The sequence below is a fragment of the Polistes fuscatus genome, unplaced genomic scaffold (assembly GCF_010416935.1).
Source record: "Polistes fuscatus isolate 324 unplaced genomic scaffold, CU_Pfus_HIC Scaffold5, whole genome shotgun sequence".
NCBI lineage: Eukaryota > Metazoa > Arthropoda > Insecta > Hymenoptera > Vespidae > Polistes > Polistes fuscatus.
This window is the reverse complement of record NW_025113129.1, coordinates 5,581,034-5,603,617: the sequence shown is the minus strand read 5'-3', so window position 1 is coordinate 5,603,617 and position 22,584 is coordinate 5,581,034. Positions and strand designations below refer to the sequence as shown.

General features: G+C 29.5%; 4 protein-coding genes across 14 annotated transcripts in view; 2 read left to right on the top strand and 2 right to left on the bottom strand.

Moving 5' to 3' along the window:
- Positions 1–12,582, bottom strand: part of LOC122522454 (ETS-like protein pointed) — an 89,546-nt gene extending 76,964 nt beyond the window's left edge. For 4 of the 8 annotated variants that reach the window (XM_043643604.1, XM_043643605.1, XM_043643608.1 and 1 more), the window contains exon 1: positions 12,334–12,582. In XM_043643604.1, the coding sequence (XP_043499539.1) occupies positions 12,334–12,471 (138 nt within the window). In that variant the 5' untranslated portion in view covers positions 12,472–12,582. Of the gene's footprint in view, positions 1–6,694; positions 6,808–9,701; positions 9,890–12,333 lie in introns of those variants that run through there. The other 4 variants (XM_043643607.1, XM_043643606.1, XM_043643610.1 and 1 more) reach the window with 4 other exon arrangements.
- Positions 10,970–15,208, top strand: LOC122522469 (aurora kinase C-like). Its single transcript, XM_043643638.1, has 7 exons — positions 10,970–11,191; positions 13,003–13,044; positions 13,117–13,290; positions 13,549–14,202; positions 14,298–14,432; positions 14,493–14,883; positions 14,957–15,208. The coding sequence occupies exons 4-7, from the start codon at positions 13,619–13,621 to the stop codon at positions 15,053–15,055; spliced, it is 1,209 nt and encodes a 402-aa protein (XP_043499573.1). The 5' UTR covers positions 10,970–11,191; positions 13,003–13,044; positions 13,117–13,290; positions 13,549–13,618; the 3' UTR covers positions 15,056–15,208.
- Positions 15,209–15,400: 192 nt separating this feature from the next.
- LOC122522449 (nuclear valosin-containing protein-like) lies at positions 15,401–20,455 on the bottom strand. Of its 3 annotated transcripts, none has more exons than XM_043643585.1 (11): positions 20,158–20,455; positions 19,424–19,642; positions 19,085–19,348; positions 18,698–19,012; positions 18,260–18,479; positions 17,901–18,183; positions 17,341–17,809; positions 17,090–17,257; positions 16,677–17,003; positions 16,375–16,596; positions 15,401–16,197 (listed from the first exon to the last, which is right to left on the bottom strand). In XM_043643585.1, exons 1-11 carry the CDS (start codon positions 20,311–20,313, stop codon positions 16,060–16,062), a joined length of 2,781 nt encoding a protein of 926 aa, XP_043499520.1. In that variant the 5' UTR covers positions 20,314–20,455; the 3' UTR covers positions 15,401–16,059. The 3 variants fall into 3 exon arrangements, with proteins under 3 accessions (XP_043499520.1, XP_043499521.1, XP_043499522.1); XM_043643586.1 differs by having other exon boundaries at positions 19,085–19,297; XM_043643587.1 differs by lacking the exon at positions 20,158–20,455 and having other exon boundaries at positions 19,085–19,344; positions 19,424–19,514.
- A 499-nt stretch (positions 20,456–20,954) lies between these two features.
- LOC122522479 (target of rapamycin complex subunit lst8) lies at positions 20,955–22,582 on the top strand. 2 transcript variants are annotated; one of them, XM_043643652.1, is made up of 8 exons: positions 20,955–20,996; positions 21,072–21,197; positions 21,339–21,463; positions 21,549–21,610; positions 21,686–21,836; positions 21,900–22,102; positions 22,178–22,320; positions 22,384–22,582. In XM_043643652.1, the coding sequence occupies exons 2-8, from the start codon at positions 21,146–21,148 to the stop codon at positions 22,506–22,508; spliced, it is 861 nt and encodes a 286-aa protein (XP_043499587.1). In that variant the 5' UTR covers positions 20,955–20,996; positions 21,072–21,145; the 3' UTR covers positions 22,509–22,582. The 2 variants fall into 2 exon arrangements, with proteins under 2 accessions (XP_043499587.1, XP_043499585.1); XM_043643650.1 differs by having other exon boundaries at positions 21,311–21,463.
- Positions 22,583–22,584: the final 2 nt, after the last annotated feature.

The window sequence follows — 22,584 nt, the reverse complement described above, 5'->3', positions numbered from 1 at the left end:
AAAGAAAAAATGAATGAGAAAGAGTAGGAGGAACAGCTGGAAGGGGGAAACGAAGTTAGTAACGAGAGCAAGCTTTGCTAGACTGACTGACTGACTGACTGACTAACTGATTCAACCAGAAGAAGCTGAAGCTGAAGATGAAGAAGAAGAAGCAAGAAGCAAGAATGATCGTAGAAGAAACTCGTTTAACTAGGCGCCAACTCAACGACGAAAGACCAAAATACGCGTTATACTTCTACGTGAATCCTTACCTTAATGCATAAATCATAAGAGGGATGAAAATAATATTCCATGGAATCCGTTCGTCAGATTTTTATAGGATCTATGTTTATTTAATATGCAAGTCTAATGAAATTATTTAATCAACGAATAGTCTGACTCAATAATCATTAATATATTATTTAGGTAGAATTATTTCTTTTATAATAATTTCATTACTTTTTAAATGGATTTTATTTTTTTAGTGAACGTTAAATTGGGATTGACGCTCAAAAGTTTCTTCATTTCTTTTTTCTTTTGTTTAGTAAATTTTACATACACTATTATATTCTGTATTTTATATTATTTAACTGAATTATATTTAATTCGTTCTATAGAACGAAAAGAAAAAATTATTATTTTACGTTACTATATAAAATCAATATTGTCCACGCAAGATTAACTGAAGAAAATAAGTACAAAAAAAAATTGAAAAATGTGACTATTTAATATATTTCAAAGAAATGAAATTAAATTATTCAAGAATGTAAAGAAAATCGATAAGATTCTAATGAAAAAAAAAGTGTAAATAAATTAGATCATGACGTTCACGTTAATTAGATCAAGGATATCCATGATGGTAGAAGTATCGTCAATATTCTTTTAAACGATTGATGCGAAGCCGAAAGATTGACGGTATTTTTGCCAACGATTCGATATCGTGAAATCGTAAATGATTCGACCAAAGAAAAAGAGACAGAGAGAGAGAAAGAAAAAATGATCGTAAACAAGTTCGTCTCTTGTTAAATTCGTATTAAAAAAAAAAAGAAAAGATAGGATCGTGTGTGGTCAGTTTAATTGTTGCTTCGTTGAATGAAAAAGAAGGAAAGAATTGGGAAATAATCGTTTTTCACAGCTACAAAAATAGATATGAAAAGAGAAGAGTAGGGCGAACGGGGGAGGGAGGTGGAGAAGGGGGAACGAGGGGGGGAAGATTCGCAATAATTGTCCCCTATCAGACATGTAAATCTATTCAGGGCGCGAAATAAACGTGCGAGTTAGCTAGATAGTTAGCTAACGGGCTGAGCTGATCCGAGAATATCGCAGGTCGAACTCTCGCGATGCCAAACTGTGTCTACATATATATGCTAAGTAAAAAGTGCTTTTGGCCATTCATTCACAAACGAGAGTTCTGCATTTTACTTTGATCTTCGAAAGAAAAGATGAAAAGAAAGGGAAATGAGTGGAAAGAAAAGAAAATTATTTATTATTATATTATTATATTATTATATTAAAATACATAATATATGATAAATGTATAATATATATTTAATAATATAATAAAATAATATAGTATATTTATATATATATTTGGTCGATCAAATAGTTTGAGTCTATTTCAATGTATTACAAATTATTTACAAATTATTTTTCTATTATATTATAATATATATAGATGATATATTATTATATTATATACGGAATAAATACATATATATAATATATATTTAATAATATAATAAAATAATATATAGTATATAATATAATTTAATTGTGTCCAGAAAGTTCGAGCAGATATCAAAGTATTACAAATAATTTTCAAATTATTTTCTATTATATTGTAATATACAATATTATATTATATACAGAATAAGTATATATATAATATAATAAATTATTATATTATAAAGAATGAGAATTCTGTAACATTATCGATAAGAAATGGGCAACTCAAATCATTTATTTTTTTTTTCCTATAAGAAATATAATTATCAAGAAATATGATTTAATGAATAGAAAGGACCCCACACGTAATTTAATATAAATATAAATATGATAATAGTGAATTTATACGAAACATAGTATCAATGATCGTAGTATCATTTTCTTAGACCGACCGTCGCCAATCGTGCCACACATTCGACGTTACAAAAGCCAGACGATAAGATAAAGTCTACTCGATGTAAAACGAAAAACTTTTTATGCGATATAAACTCTCTATCTTTATTTTTCTTTCTCTTTTTCTCTTAATGGTATTTTCTTGAGCAAAAAAATTATGATACGATATACATATGCACACGTACAATTGAGAACGATAAACAAACTTTGATTGATTCATTGATGACTGATTGATTGACTGATTGATTGACTAATTGACTGATTGATTGTTTTATTCATTCACTCATTCATCTATTCATTCATTTTACTTTATGAATGGAAACTATAAAAAGATTGCTTAAATTGATGAAAAATCTCTTCGACATTACACGTCTACTCTTTCCGACTTTAGAAACCAATTTCAAATTCGATTTTATCAACATCGACAGCTGCCGAATTGGAACTCGTTAATATTCATCGACAGATGGACGATAGTATAAAAGAGGAAGGATTACTCATCCCATAAAACATAAAAAAAGAAAAAAAATAATAAAGAATACAAATAATCGAAAGAAGGAACGTGATTAAAAATTCGAAGAAAAAGAAGATAAACAATCGGCATTAAACCCACTTTACAATCAACTCATGTTGCATCCAAAGTATAGTAATAAAACTTTGATCAAAAAAAAGAAAGACAGAAAGAGAACGGTGGAGGATGGAGGGGGGAGAGGGAGTTAAAGGAGAGCGAAATAAATCTGTGACAATTATGACAACGGTTATAGAAAATATCTTAAAATCTAAAGTCATAAATTTGAAGTAAGTTTTACCTGAAAAATGCAGAAATCATAGTTATTTCGACTGATACTTTTGGTGTTAATTATACTATACAAAAAAGAAAGAAAAAAAAAGAAATTAAAAGGGGAAAAAAAATAATACGTTCCGATAGTCTAGCACGAACAAAGGGTACCACCACGAACGGAGTCGCGCATTTTCTTCGAAAGAACGAACGAACGAACGAACTAACGAAATAGTCTTCTCTTTTTCCCCCTTCGATTTCCTCGTGGCCAAGCAACGGAACGAAATTTATTGTAGGACGAAAGCACGGCAAAAGGAAGCGGATGCACCGCACCCATATCGTTTAAATCGAAACGAACGTCCTACCGAAAGCAATCATTCCGATATATCGCCAATGTAAAAGATCACCATCAATTAAAACTAAAAAGTCAGAACGAGAAGGAGAAGAAAGGGCGGAGGGACAGGAGGAGGAAGAAGGCTCTACAACCAAAGTAGGGGAATGTGGAAACGTACTTGAAGTATCGCACGAATCTTTCTTACCATGAGTCATCATCCTCTAAACCTTTCTTTTTTTGTCATTAAAATGGTTTATCATTTTAATATAAAAAAAAAAGAAATTAAGACAAAGAAATAGAGAAAGAAAGAGATAATTGTTGGACTAATAATATTAACAAATAAAACTTATTTGACGATCGATATCACTCCGAAGTAATAAAGTTTAATTCGGTTTAAATAATACGGGGAAGGGAGATGAAGGTTTAAATATTGCATAAGATAGAAAATCCATTCTTCTGCAAAATTTTCCATGATATATTTAGCGGGATAAAAATAAAATAAATCCTCGTTTATCGTCGAATTTAATATTTTATTATAATACTTAACTGATTCACCCATTGTCGTGTATATCGGCATATATTTTGTTGTTGTTAATATTCTTACGCAAGAATAAACATACAAAAACAAAAAATAAAAATAGAAAAAATAAAAATTAAATGCATCGTTTGATTATTATAAAATTGACTACACTGCTATTAAACGATTACCGATTAACGGTATATCAGTGTATTTATATACGTTTTTTCTTTTTTTAACATTTTTTTTGCACACGAATGAACATTACAAACAAAAAAAATAGAAAAAAAAGTAAGAGAGAGAGAGAGAGAGAGGGAGAGAGAGAGAGAGAGGGTGAGAAGAGGTTTGCAGAGGCAGAGTACGAAGAGAGAAACGGGATGTGGTGAGGTCTGGCCGAAGGAAATGCGTTCGGTGGAGGGGAAAGGGAAACCTAAGCCGCCAGAAATAGCATCCCTTCCCGCATCATGTAGCCAGATCTTCTGCATGCACCACTCGTCGTCGTCGTCTTCGTCTTCGTCTTCGTCGTCTTCGTCATCGTCATCGTCATCGTCATCGCCCTCGCCCTCGCCCTCTTCGTCGTCATCGTCGTCATCGTCGTTCTAGTCACATGCAGTGCTGCCCCAACATTCTAATACACACATACACATTTGTGTCTGAACGTTGCCGGTAGCACCACAAACTTTGTGCCCTATGCTCTTGCCCTTCTTCTTTTTCTTCTTCTTCTTTTTTCTATCTACACCGATCTCACCGTTGCAACCTTTCCCTTTTCATTAACTTTCCAACGAGCTAACGGTCAGGTAAAGAGCGAGTCTAATATTTGACTTTTTTTTATTCTCCCTTATTTCTTTTCTTTCTCTTCTTTTTTTTTTTTTTTTTTTTTAAGTATAACTAAAAGGAAAGGAATAGATTAAGGACCGTTTGTTGTCTCGGGAGGTTTGTAAAATGTTTTGTGCTGTTTGAAAATTATTTCTTTTTTTTTCTTTTATTTTTTTAATCAACAAAATGAATCGGTAAAAAGGGAAACGATTTTTTCGATTAAATGAATAAAATCTGTAAGAAAGAGAGATTAAGAGATGTGTATTACTGAGAGATGTAAAAAATTAGATATATTTTTTTCTCGTGGGAATAATTTTTAAATGAAAAAAATGAATCATTTTAAATAGTCGTTCCCATTTCGTGTATTTATTTCTTTCGATATCTTATATTTAGGTGTATGTAATGATAAGAAAAAGAAATCGGAATATGTGTATCACTGAGGGGTATGACTAATATTTTTTTTTCTTGTGAGAATAATTTATACATTGAAAAAATGGATTAGTGGAAAGATTTCTATTTCGTGTTCACCTTTCTTATATTATTTTATATTTAGGTATATACTGTAGTAGGGAAAAAAATATCAAAAATATCTATTACTGAAAGATAAATAAAATTTTATTTTTAATTTTGCTAAAATAATTTGTTAATTACATGAACATTAAATAAAAAAAATATCGAGTTTGCATGAAGTAATGGAAAAAAACCTTACGAATCGAACACACATTTAAATGTTAAAAACATACGTGAAAATAAATACGTAAAAAAAAGCAAAAATAAAAACAATGTAACCAATTCACGTATACACTTTTTGCAATATTTGATAGAATCATTGAAACGATTAATAAAAAATATCTAAAAATTAAATGAATCTTCGAAATAAAATAAAAAAGTAAAAAATCAAAGAATGATCAGCTAGTATATAATAGAATGATTTTATTTTTTTTAGAGAATATTAAAATTCAATTGATTTGATTCATTTAGATTTTCTCATACATTTAAAAAAAAAGTATAACAACGTTATAACGTACCTTGGGAAAGAAATATAGTAGTAGTAGTAGCAGTAGTAATAGTCTAAAATGTGTTAACTATGTGTGTTACACTCCGTAACTTGGTGGAGCATGTGCAACAAGAGTTGTTTTATGGAAGGAGATAGAAAGATAGAAAAAGAGGGGGAAGTATGGGTAAAGGTAGGAGAAGAAGAAAGGAAAGAAAGAGAGAATAAGAGAGAGAGAGAGAGAGAGAGAGAAAGAAAGAGAGAGAGAGTATAAGATAAAGAGAAGAAAGAGAGGTCAACGACGATGACGACGATGGCAGGCCAACAAGATTTAAGAGAAGGAGAAGGGAGGGGAATGAAGAGAGGGAAAGACCAGAGCGCCGGTTCTACGTTCATTCATGAAACGAACGCAGGAGAGAATGACTGACTGATGTGAGTGAAAGAAAGGAAGAGAGAGAAAGAGAGAGAGAGAGAGAGAAAGAAAGAGAGAAAGAGAGAGAGAAGCAAGCCAATTGTCAGACTCCATTGGTATTAATATCTTTTTACGTGTGTGAGTCTGTATTAGATGTATATATGATTTACAAGCTTTAAACATTACGTGATAACAATATTTTTTATATTTATATATATATATAAATTTCTTCTTTCTATTTATTTTATTAAATTAAATTTTTTCCTCCTCTCTCTCTCTCGCTCTCTTCTGTTTGCTTCATTTTTTTTCGCGTATGTTTATTATTAAAATTTTATACCATTCGCAATATTAATTATTTTTTTTTTATTTTATTTCTTGTCGTATATGTTTAATGTTAAATATTTGTATGACTCGGAAAGTTTGATATGCTACGTGGAAACTCGATATTTTTATGTATAAATTACTTAGCTATTTATTTTATAAAATTAATTTTTTTTCTCTCTCTCTACGACTCTTTCTCTTTTTTTTTGTTTTTATTCTCTTCGTAAAAGGGCAAACATATGTTGTAAGGAAAAAATCGATTTTTCTAATGTGTGGGTTTTCCTATCGATGACGCACGTTATCGTACACGTTGTTTTACGATTAATATTATTTAATCGTTGTTTATGAATTACGAATATTATATGAATATTTATTTACGTAAATAAATATATATATGTATGTATATATATATATATATATAAACTCACTTTGATCCATCTGTGATCGATAGGATAGCCACCTTTTCGGGTACCAGGATTTTCCTCGTAAAAATCCTGATCCTCCTCCCCGTAATCGTACAGGGATTCCATATCCATGTCGTCTGGAAGAAACCAAACAAAAAGAAATAATTCATATACATTTTTAATCATAAACGATCGATTCTCGTTTTTTCAAATTAGTTCAGTAAACATTTTTGCTTAATTGCTATAAAACTTTTTTCTATCATTTTTCTTTTTCTTCTTCTTCTTCTTTTTCTTCTTCTTATTCATCTTCTTCTTCTTCTTCTTCTCATTATTATTATTATTAATGTTATTTATTATTATTAATAACACGTTCAAATACAACTCTTTTCCTTTTTCTTTTTTATGGGACTTAATTTTTATTATTTTCTCGTTATTTTTTCTTCTGTTAAATGATCTATCTTTTAATGTTAGATTATCAAACGAGTATTTTCTAGTATTCGCAAAAGATAACGTTTATAAAATGATTAAACTACAATTTGGTGGATCGACATGATCGGTTGGTTGGTCCAAACGCGTGATCTTGTCGGCTTCGTGTATAGTATAGGAAGTTTCGAACCCTGCTTTCTACAGAGATCAAGTTACCCCGACTGAAAGTCTAAACGACAGATGGTAGGTGGAAAAGTGCTCGAGCAACGTCGATCGACTCTCTCACGGCTCTTTATGCTACATGCCAAGGATGAGCTAAAAGAACTTTTTTAAATACATATATATACTACTACCTTCCATTTACAAAAAAACAAAACCCCATAGAAATCTTATAGATACTTACAAATATATATGCAAATCTTAAACTTATTTAATTAATTAAATAATTAATAGAATCAAGGATTTTAATCAATATATATATTAAAATTTAGTTTCATATCGATGTTAATTATTCGCCATTTTTGGTTATTAAATTTATATAAATGGGTGCTCGATAATTATGGCAGTAAATTAATTTATTTTTAACAATTTTTATACTTACAATTAATATAAATCATAATCATAATTACCAGCACATAGTCTCATTCAAATAAGATAAAATCCTTAACAATAACAAAATGAATAAATAAATAAATAAGAATTATCTTGTTCGTATAATCAATCAAATTATCTGTTTATCATAAAAAATTTCAACATGGCAGAGATCTATTCGTCAGTTTAAACTGGTTTATCTATTAGATCATTATCGCAATCGCGAACAAAGGTATCATGTGTTTCCCCGAACAGCTTATCTGCTTATATACTTACTTGTAGGTAAAAAAAAAAGAAAAAATACCATGTCATCGATATAATCATCATCGTATATTGTTGTTTTATTCGAAAAATGTTATTTTCTTTTTCCGATCATTTGTTAAGCCTATTAATTAATTTATTTAATTTTAATAATTTAATTAATATTTCTTATAAAATATTTCTCTTCGTATTAACCGAGCTATACTTCTTATTATTTAGGCCACGTTACGCAATTAGATATTAAAACAGATAACGTTGAAAATACTAAAACTTTCACGTTAATCAATCTTGCTTTCGATTATCTTATGTAATATTGAACTTAAAAAACATTAAAAATAACTTTTCATACAATATAAGTACCTACGTCAGATAGATTAGAGCAACAAAAAAAATATAAAATAAAAATAAAAATAAATCAACACACTCTACTTTTGTATCCATTTATTTTTGATGAATGAACAAAAGAGAAAATAAAAATTGTAAATTTTGTAATTTTTGCATTTTTTAAGATGCAATTTAACATCAAATTTTATTTTGTACGTATTATTAAACTTATAAAAATAAAAATAAAAATAAAAAATATACATAAATCGTAAGAAAAGGACAATAGTATCAAATAAATTATTAGTATATTTATTGCTAATTGTTTTAACAAAAATTGGACTTGTACTCTTTTACTCTCTCTTTTACTCTCTCTCTTTCTTTCTTTATAAACAGAAAAATAATAAACAAAAAAAGGGAGTTTACAGTGAACAACTGGATTCGAATGGTTTAGAAAAAATTTATCTAAAGATTCCACTTTACTTTTTCAATTTACGAGCTCGAAAGGAAGTGGATAGGATTGAAAACGAAATTGGAGCCGTGGTAAGAAGAGGATTGGTCCTTTAGGAAGCTGAAACATATCCGATTATGTGAAGAACATTACTCTGGCAACATGTATCTATGTATATAAAACAAGAAAGATGCACTTATTGCTACCGCGATTTTGAGATGCGGGTAGACATTCTTCTTAGGACGCTTAGATCGTTGTATTCTGGCTAACGCAGTACACGACCCGTATGGAAAAAGATCGTGAACCCCATAAAAAGAAAGAAAGAGAAAGAGAAAGAAAGAGGAGAGAGAAAACAGATGAAATTATTTTTATCAAAGCTATGGCGACGTTCAAAGGCAAAAACAAAACGGAATTAAAAAAAAGAAACAAACGCGTTTGGGATCATTTTAGCTCTCGCCATGGTGTTTACAAAAATTCTACTTCAAAGCTTTAAATTCTCAGTCGGTTAAATTATTTCTATCATAAATAAATTCCATGCACGTAAACCGATATGGTAGATCATAAATTATTAAATCGTTTTAAAAATCAAATACTCTTTTTTAATACTTTTGAGGGAAATTGTAGAAAAATTCTGAGCCTTTTACATTTAAAGTCTCTAAACAAAATTAATTTGAACAAAGAAATAATAGAAAATGATTCGTTCAGATCATCTAGAAAAGATCATCTAGTAGAAAAGTTCTGAGCCTTTTACATTTAAAGTCTGTAAACAAAATTAATTTGAACAAAGCAATAATACAAAATAATTTGTTTAGATCATCTAGGAATGGTTGGGTTCCCATAGAAGTTTTAAAATTGATTGTCCTTTTGATCTAATATAATGCTTTGTGGAAAACGATTCATTCACGTTATTATCGAAATGGAATGGAAATCATTTCGGCATTACTATTCGGTTGAATAGTAAAACAAGTTGTTAGCACTTACCCTTTTTTAGGTATCCCTTTTCTAAAAGTTAAAAGAATTCGATTCGCAAAGTTCATTTGTACGGTCTCTCTGTCGTTTTGTTTTTCAAGACTTTGGAGGGCTTAGGGCGTCCTCGTTCTTTGTCATCATCGCACAAGCTTTCTTTTTCTTTCCCTTTGTCTTTTTCTCCCTTGACCCTTCGCGTTCGTCTTTCTTTGGTAAAGGGACAACGAGCGTCACAAGAGAAAAGATGCCTCGAGATCGGAGCGACGTTGCCACGCCATTTTTTTTTTAACAAAAAAATTTCACAGAATTCAAAAATAATTTAACACTTTACAAACATTAATTAATTAATAATAATAATAATTATAATTATACTTTTTTTCTCATTATTTACATGTAAAGTGTGAGTCAAAATCCATTAAACTAAAAATATGTGAACTTTTAACAATTAATTCGACGATTTTTAAAATTAATCTACAATCAATAATTTAATTAATTAAATAATATCGAAATATATAAAGAAATATATAAATACTTTAAAATATAATTTAAACAAACGTTACGCCCAATCGCCGATAATTTACATGAAAATAAATATTTTTAATCGGATCCCTTGCGTTTTCCAAAATTATCTTAAATAAATCTACGAAAAATTCGATAAATCGTATCGATAAATTTGAATTTATAATGCATTGGAATTATCATGGTGAATACTCAACGAACAATCACGTTCAATAAGCCGATCGTTTTAGCCGTCGTATTTTATAAATATCTTCTTTCTTATAAATTAATAATCTTAGTTTGATAACACGTATTTTTAAATAAAATATAAAACATTATCCTCCAAGCAAACTGAAATATTTCTTAGCACGAAACGCTTTTCAAAAAAAGCGTTATATATATATAATAATAATTTACAATAATTTACAATAATTTACAATAATTACCAACAGCTATCCATTTTGGGTTTAATCGAAGATTACGTAATTACTACGTGAGTCAACTAAAAAACGCGCAACGCATTAAAAACACGAATCATATACATTCTTTTATGAATAATAATAATCATCATCATTATTTCTTTTCACGATACGATCAAGTTTAATAAGAAACGAACTTTAAAAATCTTTTATTATATATAATAAAAATAAAATTAATAATATTATATTGGTTATATATCGTAATGATAAAAAAAAAACCATTTAATCAAATTTTTAGCCTTAAAAAAAAATGGTGTAGGGAAAAAGATATTAAATAGAAGAAAGAGAAAAATAGGGAAACAAATAAAATATAAAAACCAAGAAAATTTGATAATATAAAATCAAATGTAAATAGAATAAGAAGCGTGATTTTCGATTGGTCACATATGTAACACATATGTATGGCATGTGTATGGAGAAATGGGATCGTAAAAGAATATGTATATAAAAGAGGGAGAGATGATGTGACAACAGTGTTAGTGTTGCAGCTAATGGTGCCGAGCCAATGATGCCACTACCAGTCTAGCGGTACGAACTAACACGATGTGATAACCGGTGGGAGACACATCGCTTATCATCTATTCATTTATTATTTTATTATGCATTTTATTGCTACTACCGACATAACAGATACACAACACATATATACACATGTACACACGTGTCACAGAGTCCATCATCATAAGTGTACACGTCGCGCATACTTACACACCATGTGTTGTGTGTGTGTGTGTGTGTGTGTAAGTGCACTCGTAACAGGAATCGTTTTCTTAACTCAGTCAGCGTTATCTTATCACACGTTGATCCTTACATGTCGATACCACCTCAAAATAAAAAAATATTCTTACACTCTTGAATTTAAATATATGTGTGTATAGATGCGCGTAATTTTTATTATTACGTCAATCGATCTTAACTGTATTTTTTTTTTAAATACAGAAGGAATTTTATAAAACAAAAAATCATTATACGAAAGGAAAGTATAATACACACATACACACTTCACATGTACCTACTTGTAATACGAATTTGACCAATAATCATCAATTATTTTCTCGATAAACGAATCATTTTGATCAAAATAATCTATTATCGTAGATATTCATTAAACGAATATATGTATGAATATGTGCATTTCTTAAAGAATAGAATATATGTATATGTGTAGGAACTTGACCGGCTATGTATTTTAAACATGTGCATGTATGCATGCATATATATGTGTGTCTGTATATTTCACTTCTATCTCATAGGATGCTAGCCAACGAAGAACTTTGTCAAAACAAATACATATAAAGAGAGAAAGAAAGAGAAAGGAAGAGAAGAAAAGAGAAGAAAAGAAAGAGAGAGAGAAGGAGAGAAAGAAGAGAGAAAAGTTAGATACGTAGGCGTTAGGCGAGTTTTATCATAGGGTTCTTAGTGTTTCGTAAGAAAACGCGATGCAAGCCGAACGCTTAGAGAAAAACGATTATAACATATATCCTTAATAACTCTTAATTATCCTTAATTACATCTAAAACTTAAAAAAAGAAGAAAGAAAATTTGAATATAAAATTAGTCCAATTATTTCGAAATTTAAATATACCCGATCTATCATGTTGAAAGATTGAAACTGTAATGATTCATTTTTTCTTTCTTTCATTCATTCATTCTTCTCCTTCTCTACATACCCGTTTTATCGTGGCGAATAGCACGAGGCAGGTATAAAGGTTAAACCAAAGTGTTGTAATGCACGTATAACACGAAACAAAAACACGTAGCACAAAAGGAGTAATAATCACGTGTACAACTGCTAGGCGCACGCACATCGGCAGCACTAACGCGGTCTACCCCGTTTACAATACAACTTACAGATATATTATGGCTTGCTTGGTACCCGACGATCATGAATGAAACTTAGACCGGGTACTGGCCCCTCCCCTGCAACCCCCCGACCAGCCCCCCACCGTTCAACCATCTACCAATGCCCCCCTCCATTCATTTCTCCTCAACTGACACAACTCCTCTTCTCCGCAGTGTCCACCTATCAAGATCCCTACTAATATAAGCATAGTCATTTTGGTAGAATAACTTATCCTGCTTCCTGATTCGTCGATTAATCCGCCTCCATCTTACTACTTCTTTACCCGCTATCCAGCTCTTTGATTGGTCCAATCGTTTCTACAGCTTTCTCGATACATTTAGTGCCAAATTCAAATCGAAGGGACAAATTGTTTTTATCATTTTTTGATTTTTGTATGGTTTCATTGAAAATTATAAATTTCTGGAATATTTAAGTGAGATAATAAATGTGAAGGATAATTTCCATTGTCTTTTAAGTATACTTTTTATGTTTTTAGTTTACAATAAATCATTATTCTTACAAAAGGTTAGATTTTCAAGTAAGTTTAGCTTGTACTGAGAACTCGCCTTTCTTTTTATGCAAATAGAATATACGTATGCAATGCTTGTAGTTTCCGCAAACCAATCAGAAGAGAGGACTAAAAATACGTTATTTTGAATATATTTGAAAGATTTAAAACGTTTGCAGAAGTATTTCTAAGCTAAGAAAGATCGCGGATAATTTGCGAATGTCGTGAATAGATACAAACAACTGAATAAGTGTATTTGATACTAATGATCGTTTGGTACGTTTAATTATAAGACATTTCAGTTTATTCATTAGAAATGATATTGTTTTGCTAAGAAGAATTAACTTTAACGTTACCATTAGTTAAATTTTGTTCTATGTGTTTATATTTTGTACACATTTCATATTAATTCGTAAGTATTAATTAATCTTATCATGCTAGTTAATATTAAGGTTTAAGTTAGATTTTTGTATTAGCGTATATGTTTTTAGTGATTGATTTTTTTACAATTGTGTGGTAATATATTTTTTCCAGACTATTCTTTTTATTTTGAGAGAAAGAGAAAGATAATTTATTTTTTTAATTAAGTACTAGTTTTCTAAGGATGCTGAAAGGAAAAGAAAATAATATTCAAACTAATTCAACTACTAATCAATTAGACGACAAACTACAAGTTAATAATTTTAAACGATTAAGAATTGTAAACACCACAAACTCAGTGTTGAAGAACAATCAAGAGATTAAAAAAACTGATAATAGAGTTGTGCAATATGATAAAACTGATTCAACCAACTGTACAACTAAAAATAATCAGAACAATATTTCCAAACAAATGTCTAAGGAACTGCCTTTTGCGTCTGAGTCAACTGAAGTAAAACTTCAAGATAACTGTGATAATGCTGCTAGTAATAATAATGACAAAAAAGATGTGACTGCGAATAATACTGAACAGAATGATGCGAATAATAAAAATAATAAAAAGAAGAAATGGGTGCTTACGGATTTTGACATAGGACGTCCTCTTGGTAAAGGAAAATTTGGAAACGTTTATCTTGCTAGGGAAAAAAAATCTAAATTTATTATAGCGATGAAAGTATTATTTAAAGCCCAAATACAAAAGCAAGGCGTTGAAGACCAAGCTATGTTGTATCAAGTGCAAAGAGAAATTGAAATACAAACTCACCTAAGGTTTAATTTTAAATAATTCTTTTACAATTACCCCCGCATCATTCCGTAATCAAAAAGAACAAATAATAATTGTTTCATATATTTTCTTTTTATAGACATCCTAATATCTTACGCATGTATGGCTATTTTCATGATGAAAAAAGAGTATATTTAATATTAGAGTATGCTCCGAAGGGTGAATTGTATAAAGAATTAAATGCACAGCCTGACAAACGTTTTGACGATGTTAGGTAAGTTTCTTTTTTTAATATATTTATAAGCATATTAAAAAAATATACAAATATTTACAGAACCGCCACTTACATGTCGCAATTAGCTGATGCTTTAAAATATTGTCACAGTAAAAAAGTAATACATCGTGATATTAAACCAGAAAATTTATTGCTCGGTTTAAAAGGTGAATTAAAAATGGCTGATTTTGGTTGGTCTGTTCATGCACCTTCATCAAGACGAGAAACGTTATGTGGTACTCTTGATTATTTACCACCAGAAATGGTAGCTGGAAAGACTTATAATCACACCGTAGATTTGTGGAGCGTGGGAGTACTGTGTTATGAATGTTTAGTTGGTAAACCGCCATTCTATGCACAGACTTACGAAGAAACATATATGAGAATTAAAAAAGCTCAATATAAATTCCCTGATTTTGTTAGCGAAGGTGCAAGAGACTTAATTTCAAAGGTAAACTATTTAATTTATTACTTCCTATTGTTTAACTATTTTTATTTTATTTTATTTTTTGTTTGTTTTATAGTTACTAGTTGTTAATCCAGAAAAAAGACTGCCATTAGAAGATGTTTTAACTCATCCTTGGATAGTGAAAAATCGCACAACAGAACCCTATGTGCAGTGATAATTATATTATTTTTATTTCTAAGACTGTCGTTATATTTTAATAATCTAATAAATGACGGTTGATCTTTCTTAATTTAATGGATAGATTAATTGTATAGGTGATTTTATAATCAAATTTTATAACTTAACAAAATAAAACAGGTAAATTGCATTATTTCATTTTATTAAATAATATATTTCGACTATATATAGTGAAATATTTATCAATTGTTTAATTTCACAAAAAATTATTAATATGATTTATTATTATTAACTATTATCGGAATTATATATATATATACGTTACAAAATAAAAATTTCGATGTGGTATCAATCATCTATTCGCTAGATATGTCGTCAAATATTAGAATAATGAAATTTATTTGTGTGATTACATTGGACAGAGTACAGAAGAAAGAAAAAGAAAATTTTAGTACGCAAAATAAAAATATTATCATCGTATATCTAATTATATAAGACACATTCCGTTGATAAAAAGAAATCAATCCTTTTCATTTGTAAGTATTGTAAATTGTTTCGGTATTTTAATAATAATAAAAAAAATCCATTTTGTCAAAACAATTTAAACAATGAAAGTAATTTTTAAAGTCAGTTATTATATAAAAATATTATCAATTAATCAAATAAAATTATATTGTATTTTAGTGCATACAAAGTATACCATTCGTTTATAGATAACATAAAATTTATTTATGTTTTATAAAAACTGTTATACAAGATAATGTTCCCTCAAATAAGATATCCGAACATTATCGTTTCATTATCTTATCTTCTCTTGTCTTGTTTATTAAATGATTCTTTTTACTATATAATATCAACATCAGAATAAAAAAGGAATATATCTACATAATTTGTAAACATTGAAACTTAAAAATTCTAATGCATATCATTTCTAACGTAAAAATATTATCTTACATAATATTTATTTCTAATGTTCATAAAAATTTTGATAGGACTTTGATAATGGAAGATAAGTGCCACAAAATCTTTAATAAAATTGCTTCATGTTTCCATCGGTTCTATTGCTTCCATAACTACATCCACTATTGGTGTTTCTAACGGAGTATTATCCATAGGTGTTACCTCCGAATATTTCTTAACTGAATATAGCTTTTTTAATTTTTCATAGTTTTTGATATCCTAAACATTTTAAATAATTTTTGTAAGAAATATTTTATTATAAGTATATGTAATATATATGTATGTAGAAAAAAAGAAAAATTAATGGAGAATAAATAGTTGATTAGTATTTTTTAAAGCAAGCAAAATTCATTATTTTATATAATAATTACCTTTGTTTCAAATACAATTACTTACTTTTTCATGAACCGATGGTCTAACTTTATCAAACGCAATAGAAATGTGTCGCATGCAGATCTCTGGCTGTCCATGAAATCCTGTCATTAATTCTCGCAATGCCTCTAATCCTGCTTCCCTAATCAGCGATGCTAAATCAGCTCCGGTGAAGCCATCACACTTATCGTTATATCCAATTTCTCCCAAGTTTATATCTGCAGCTAATTTTGGTTTTGTACCATTCTATATGAGAAAGGATATGTAGACAACAAGTTAACGAGTAAAATATTATTTACTTACACTAACTTAATATCACCATTTACCTTAGTCAATGCTCTTATAATATCAACGCGATCCGCTGCTGTTGGTAAACCTACGTATAAAATTTTATCCAATCTTCCAGGTCTTAATACGGCAGGATCAATAATATCTGGACGATTGCTGGCAGCCATTAAAAATACACCTTGTCTACCTTCAACCCCGTCCATTTCTGTAAGCATCTGATTAACGACTCTCGACGTAGCTGAATTGTCACCTTCTGTTCTCTTAGGACACAATGCATCTAATTCATCGAAAAATATAACGCATGGGGCAGAATTTCTTGCTCTCATAAAACATTGGCGTACTGCTTTCTCACTTTCACCAACATACTATTGATAGATGATGAAGTACATTGTTATTACTTAGTATTTTACAAATACAATTATGAACAAGAAAGAAATTTATAATACATTACCATATTGAGAAGTTCAGGTCCCTTTACAGAAATGAAATTAATACCAGCTTCGTTGGCAATAGCTTTGGCTAATAACGTTTTACCGCAACCTGGTGGACCACACAATAATACACCTGTAGCAGAATTCAAACCCAACGCTTCGAATTGTTCAGCATGACGTACAGGAGCCTAAAAAGAAGTAATAGTAATGATTAATAATCTGTATTAATAACTTTATATTTAATTTCAAGTAAGTTAATATATATATTTACAAGTATAGCCATTTGTAATTCTTGTCTGATATCCTGTAATGAACCAATATCATTCCACGTAACATCAGGTACTGTAACAAATCCTTCTCTTTTTGCAGAAGGTTGAACGACACGTAAAGCAACTTCAAAATCTCTTTCCTCGATACAAAGTTTCGATAATTTTTCTGCCGAAAGAGGAGGTTCGTTTTGTAACCATGTAAGTAAATTCGATAATTCTGGTGACTTAGATGGCTCTTGTGTAACATCCATTTCTAATCCTGCATTGGAATTTTCTGATTGCGTTTTACTAATAGATGATACAGTATCTTCGATAGACGTTGGACGTTCACCAGTCACAATTTCATCAACTAAATTTCCTGAGTTTTCATATGTTGTAACTTCTTTATCAGTCTGAGGATTGATTTCACTTATTTCAGGAGATTTAGAAACATCAACCTCCATTATTGTCTCATTCAAATCTTCAAAAATTCTATCGTAAAGAAAAAATAAATTATTATTAATTAAATAAAATATTATAAGATTTTTGTAATAGAAAAAAATAATGTTTAGTTTATGTTTACCTATCAACAGCAGCTAGGGCAGCTTCTCTAATTAAAGCAACGAGATCTGCTCCTACAAAACCAGGCGTGAGCGAAGCTATTGTTGATAAATTAACGTTAGGAGCTAGAGCTACTTTTTCTGTATGTACTGCCAATATCTTAGCTCTTGCATCTTTATCCGGTATACCAAGACAAACTTCACGATCAAAGCGTCCTGCTCTTCTTAAAGCAGGATCTAAAGAATCTGGTCGATTTGTTGCTCCTATAACTAAGACTCTATCTCCATTTTCTTTTGAGTTTAATTCTACAAAAAAAAATACACGATCTTAATATCTTTTTAGATATTTCATTTAGAAGAATGATTTCAAATAAAAATGAACCATCTAAACACGACAGCAATTGTGCTACTATTCTTCGTTCCATTTCTCTTTGAGCGGTAGCTCTGTGAGGTGCAACAGCATCGATTTCATCGAGGAAAAGTACACATGGTGCAATAGCAACTCCTTGATCGAATAATTCTCGAATACGTGCTTCACTTTCACCCGATACTCCAGCCACTAATTCTGGTGCTGCTACTTTTAATAGCGGGATTGCTAATTCCTAATTTCAAATATTTATAAAATATAAATATACAACATAGAGGGTAATCACATAAAGAATACTAATCAATCTTATTTAAAAAAAGTAAAGATACCAAATTATAATGAATTATTTTTTTATCTTTCCACAAGTTGTTGAAAAATATATTGAATATATTACTTTAAGAAAATCGTTCCATATAAAATAAAAAATATGTATTAATAAAATATTAAACTTACTCCAGCAATAGCATGAGCCAGCAAAGTCTTCCCACATCCAGGTGGACCATGAAGTAAAAATCCTCTAAGTGGAGATATGCCTAGTTGTTTAAATATCTCGGGATGTTTCATATGCGCCAATAATTTGCATACCGTTTTCAAAACCTTATCGTTTCCACCCACATCCGCGAATGTTACTTTTGGCTCCGTAATCGGTATTGTTTTGACTCTTTTTGTTAATGGCAATTGCCCACTATCAGTTTCTTTATCTCTTTGTCTTTTTCTAGTTGTCGTTTCTATTAACGGTTTAGAAGTAGAAGAAGTCTCGATCTTTGTCTGAAATATTAACATTATTTTGTTAAATTTTTAAATTAAAACATAAAATATACTTATGCATCGGTGTATTACCATTTGGGTCGATTGTTGCCTCTCTTCTTTAGAATCGTTGGACTTTTGGACTACTGGTTGAGAATTTGCATTTTCTTGTAAACTTTTATTAGCAACCACGAAATTTTTTTCCTTTTCCTCAGACTTTTGCTCAGATTTCTCAACATCGTCATCGCTGCTAATGTCAATAAGCTCTTTGTCGCTGGAATTCCCATTCTGCTTGCCCTTAGATTTCTTGAACATTTTCAATAAAACATCTCCTAATATAGCAGGTTGCGAATCTGACTAAAATTCATTGATTTTCTTTGAAAGATTAATAAGAGAAACAAAAAGGAAATATGAATAATATGTATTATGTACCTCAACATCAACTTCATCTTCGTCCTCATCATCCTCATAAGAGTACCAATCACGTGAACTCTTTTTAGCAAACATTTCTGTAAGTTCGTCGTATGCTCTACGTACAAGTGCTCTGAATGCGTTGCGTTTTTTCCCACGATAATCTCGATACTTTCTTTGAAGAGTATCAGCCATCTCATTCACATCAATATATACTCTGTTTTCATTTTCATGCATATACTGCAATAAAATATAACGGTATGAGATATTAAAAAAATAATGCTTTCTCATTTATATTGTGTGTATTATTAATATAATATGTATATATTAGAAATTATATACATTTGCTTATTAGATTTAAAATATCTAAACATACAGAAAGTATCATTTTCTTCATTACTTGAATAGATGAGAACAAATACAATATGTTACATATGTTTCATACTGTGCATTTATAATATATTATCTCATATGAAAAGAAAATATTTTTATTTTTCAGATTACTACAATAATCTATAAGCAAAAGTAATAATCATGATAATAGTATATATATAAAAAAAAAAGAAAAAAGTAATTATACATAACGTAGGTTATGTTGGTTCGATAATTTCAAATTTTGTTCTATTTTACAAATGAAAGTTGCGAATTCTACAAACGGTTTATTAAGAAAGAAAAGAAAGTAGAAAATAATACAAACAAACAAATTAATCTAGCTTTTATTTCTCTCTTATAAATTAATGAAATATAAACATTACCGTTTGTACGCGTGATATTAATAATTGATCTTTGAAAAATCGGTGACAATTTTCGATTTTGTGTTTATTGTCCATGCCTTTTGATTTATAATCACCGCTAGATCCTTGTAAAGGTATGATATCAATCGACGAATTTAATTTTCCAACTTTTTGCATTTTCGTAGAAGACTCAATGTACTAGTAATCACAACTATTTGAACTACGATGAATTCGACTTCACAAATAACTTTTATCTATTATATCTTCTGTTATTGGACACGCTTTGTTAAGATGCGTAGATACGTTACTGATCATGCCATTAAATATATAAATTATTTTAAACATTGTATCATCCACATATTTCAATACTAACATTCGTTTACTTTTAACTGATTGGACAAGCCAATAAATTCTCTTTGCTCATTGGTTGATTCGTTTTTACTATGTAGTTTATATTTACGAAATTAGTTTATTACATAACATTAATGAAGCATTTTTATTACTATAATCTTTATTTATAATTATATTTATAATTTCATTTCTTTCTTTAATTAAACAGCAAGTGGAAATGAAGGAATTAAAGATTTTTTACGCCATTGAACACCATTGTTAAATTAACCAATCATAGAAGTCAAACTTTTTGTCCAGGAAGTTTTCTTAGTGGAATTCTAAGAAAATTCATTAATTGAAAGTTTGGAATTAGAACTATAGATATTAAGGAAATAAAATTAAGTGAATGAATTCACGTAATTATTTTTTACTTATTTAAAAATGTTTAAAAGTTAGCTATAAACAAATATATATTTATCTATAGAACAGTTGATTTTTAATGGTCTCACTTTAATTATAAATTTGTCCAGGTAAACACAAATAAATTAATGACAGTATTTAGAAATTATTTAATTATTTAATAAATTATATTTTGTTACATATAGATGACAGTAGATAATGAAACTGGTGATCAACAAGTACTTTTTGCGACAGGAGGTTATGATCATACAATTAAATTATGGCAACCACATACAGGAAATTGCGAGCGTACATTTACAGAGACAGAATTTGTATCCTTTTTATGTTTTTGTACAATTCATTATGAAAAATTTATCTTTATTAGATATTTGTATTAAATATATTTATTTAATTAATATGAATATTTTCCTTTAATAAATTTTAGCAAATAAATGCTCTGGACATTACACCAGATAAATATTTTATAAGCTCAGCAGGGTATCAACATATTCGAATGTATGATTTGGCAACAAGTGATCCTAATCCTATAGTTACCTATGAAGGTGGTACCAAGAATATCAGCGGATTTGGCTTTCAGGTTTCATAAAACATTAAAATCTTATCGAAACATAATGTAAAATCAAATGTTATCGTATTGTGATTATTATTATTAATCTTTTTAGGAAGAAGGGAAATGGATGTATACTGGAGGAGAAGATTGTTCTGCACGGATATGGGATCTTAGGTATGTTAAATAATTTAAAAAGAATTTGCACCTTTGTTAATAAATATTCAAAATTAATGTTTGATTGTATTTCAGATTTCTCAATGGTAAATGCCAAAGAATATTTCAAGTCTCAGCCCCTGTAAATTGTGTATGTTTACATCCTAATCAAGCAGAATTAGTAGTTGGTGATCAAAGCGGTGTTATACATTTATGGGATCTTCGTTCGGATCATAATGAACAATTGGTATAAAAACAATTATAAATAAATAATCTTCTATCTTTATACAAACATATTTTCTTATTTTAGATACCAGAAACAGAAGCTTCTATTCAAGATGTAACAATAAATCAAGATGGTACATATATGGCTGCTGTAAATAATAAAGGTCATTGTTACATCTGGACACTTTCAGGAGGTATAGGAGAAGAACCAACTAAACCTATTCCTCGTCATAAACTTGTAGCTCATAAGCGTTATGCCTTACGTTGTAAATTTAGTCCTGATTCTACGTACGTAAAAATCTAATCTTATTTTGATATTTTTTAATAATGAAGAAATGAAAATTACAAAATAATAATATTTAGCCTGCTTGTGACTACATCCGCTGATCAAACTGCCAGAGTTTGGAGAACTACAGATTTCTCAGAAGTACAGGTACTTCAACACGAAGCTAAACGTTGGGTTTGGGATGCAGCCTTCAGCGCGGATTCACAATATATATTCACTGGTAAAAATAGAATGCGCATAATAATCTCATTATGATAAAATTTAATATGTCTGTTACGTTTAGCTTCTTCTGATGGCATTGCAAGATTGTGGAATGTTTCAACAGGAGCGATAGTACGCGAGTATAAAGGTCATCAGAAAGCGGTAACAGCCTTGGCGTTTTATGAAGAAGCTGTATCTACGGCTTAATAGTTAAAAAAAAAAGTGTATAGAATAAAAATCTTTTTTAATTTATTAATTATAAGAAACTAATTTTTTTCTACAC

Bases quoted from the DNA above. Each gene is read 5' to 3' on its own strand.
- LOC122522469 (XM_043643638.1), top strand. From the start codon at position 13,619: ATGCTGAAAGGAAAAGAAAATAATATTCAAACTAATTCAACTACTAAT. The intron at 14,433-14,492 runs GTAAGTTTCTTT...AAATATTTACAG, and splicing joins AAACGTTTTGACGATGTTAG to AACCGCCACTTACATGTCGC. The intron at 14,884-14,956 runs GTAAACTATTTA...TTTGTTTTATAG, and splicing joins CAAGAGACTTAATTTCAAAG to TTACTAGTTGTTAATCCAGA.
- LOC122522479 (XM_043643650.1), top strand. From the start codon at position 21,072: ATGACAGTAGATAATGAAACTGGTGATCAACAAGTACTTTTTGCGACA. The intron at 21,464-21,548 runs GTTTCATAAAAC...TAATCTTTTTAG, and splicing joins TCAGCGGATTTGGCTTTCAG to GAAGAAGGGAAATGGATGTA. The intron at 21,837-21,899 runs GTATAAAAACAA...TTCTTATTTTAG, and splicing joins CGGATCATAATGAACAATTG to ATACCAGAAACAGAAGCTTC.
- LOC122522449 (XM_043643585.1), bottom strand. From the start codon at position 20,313: ATGCAAAAAGTTGGAAAATTAAATTCGTCGATTGATATCATACCTTTA. The intron at 18,480-18,697 runs GTAAGTTTAATA...ATTTGAAATTAG, and splicing joins TGGCTCATGCTATTGCTGGA to GAATTAGCAATCCCGCTATT. The intron at 16,198-16,374 runs GTAAGTAATTGT...TAAAATGTTTAG, and splicing joins GACCATCGGTTCATGAAAAA to GATATCAAAAACTATGAAAA.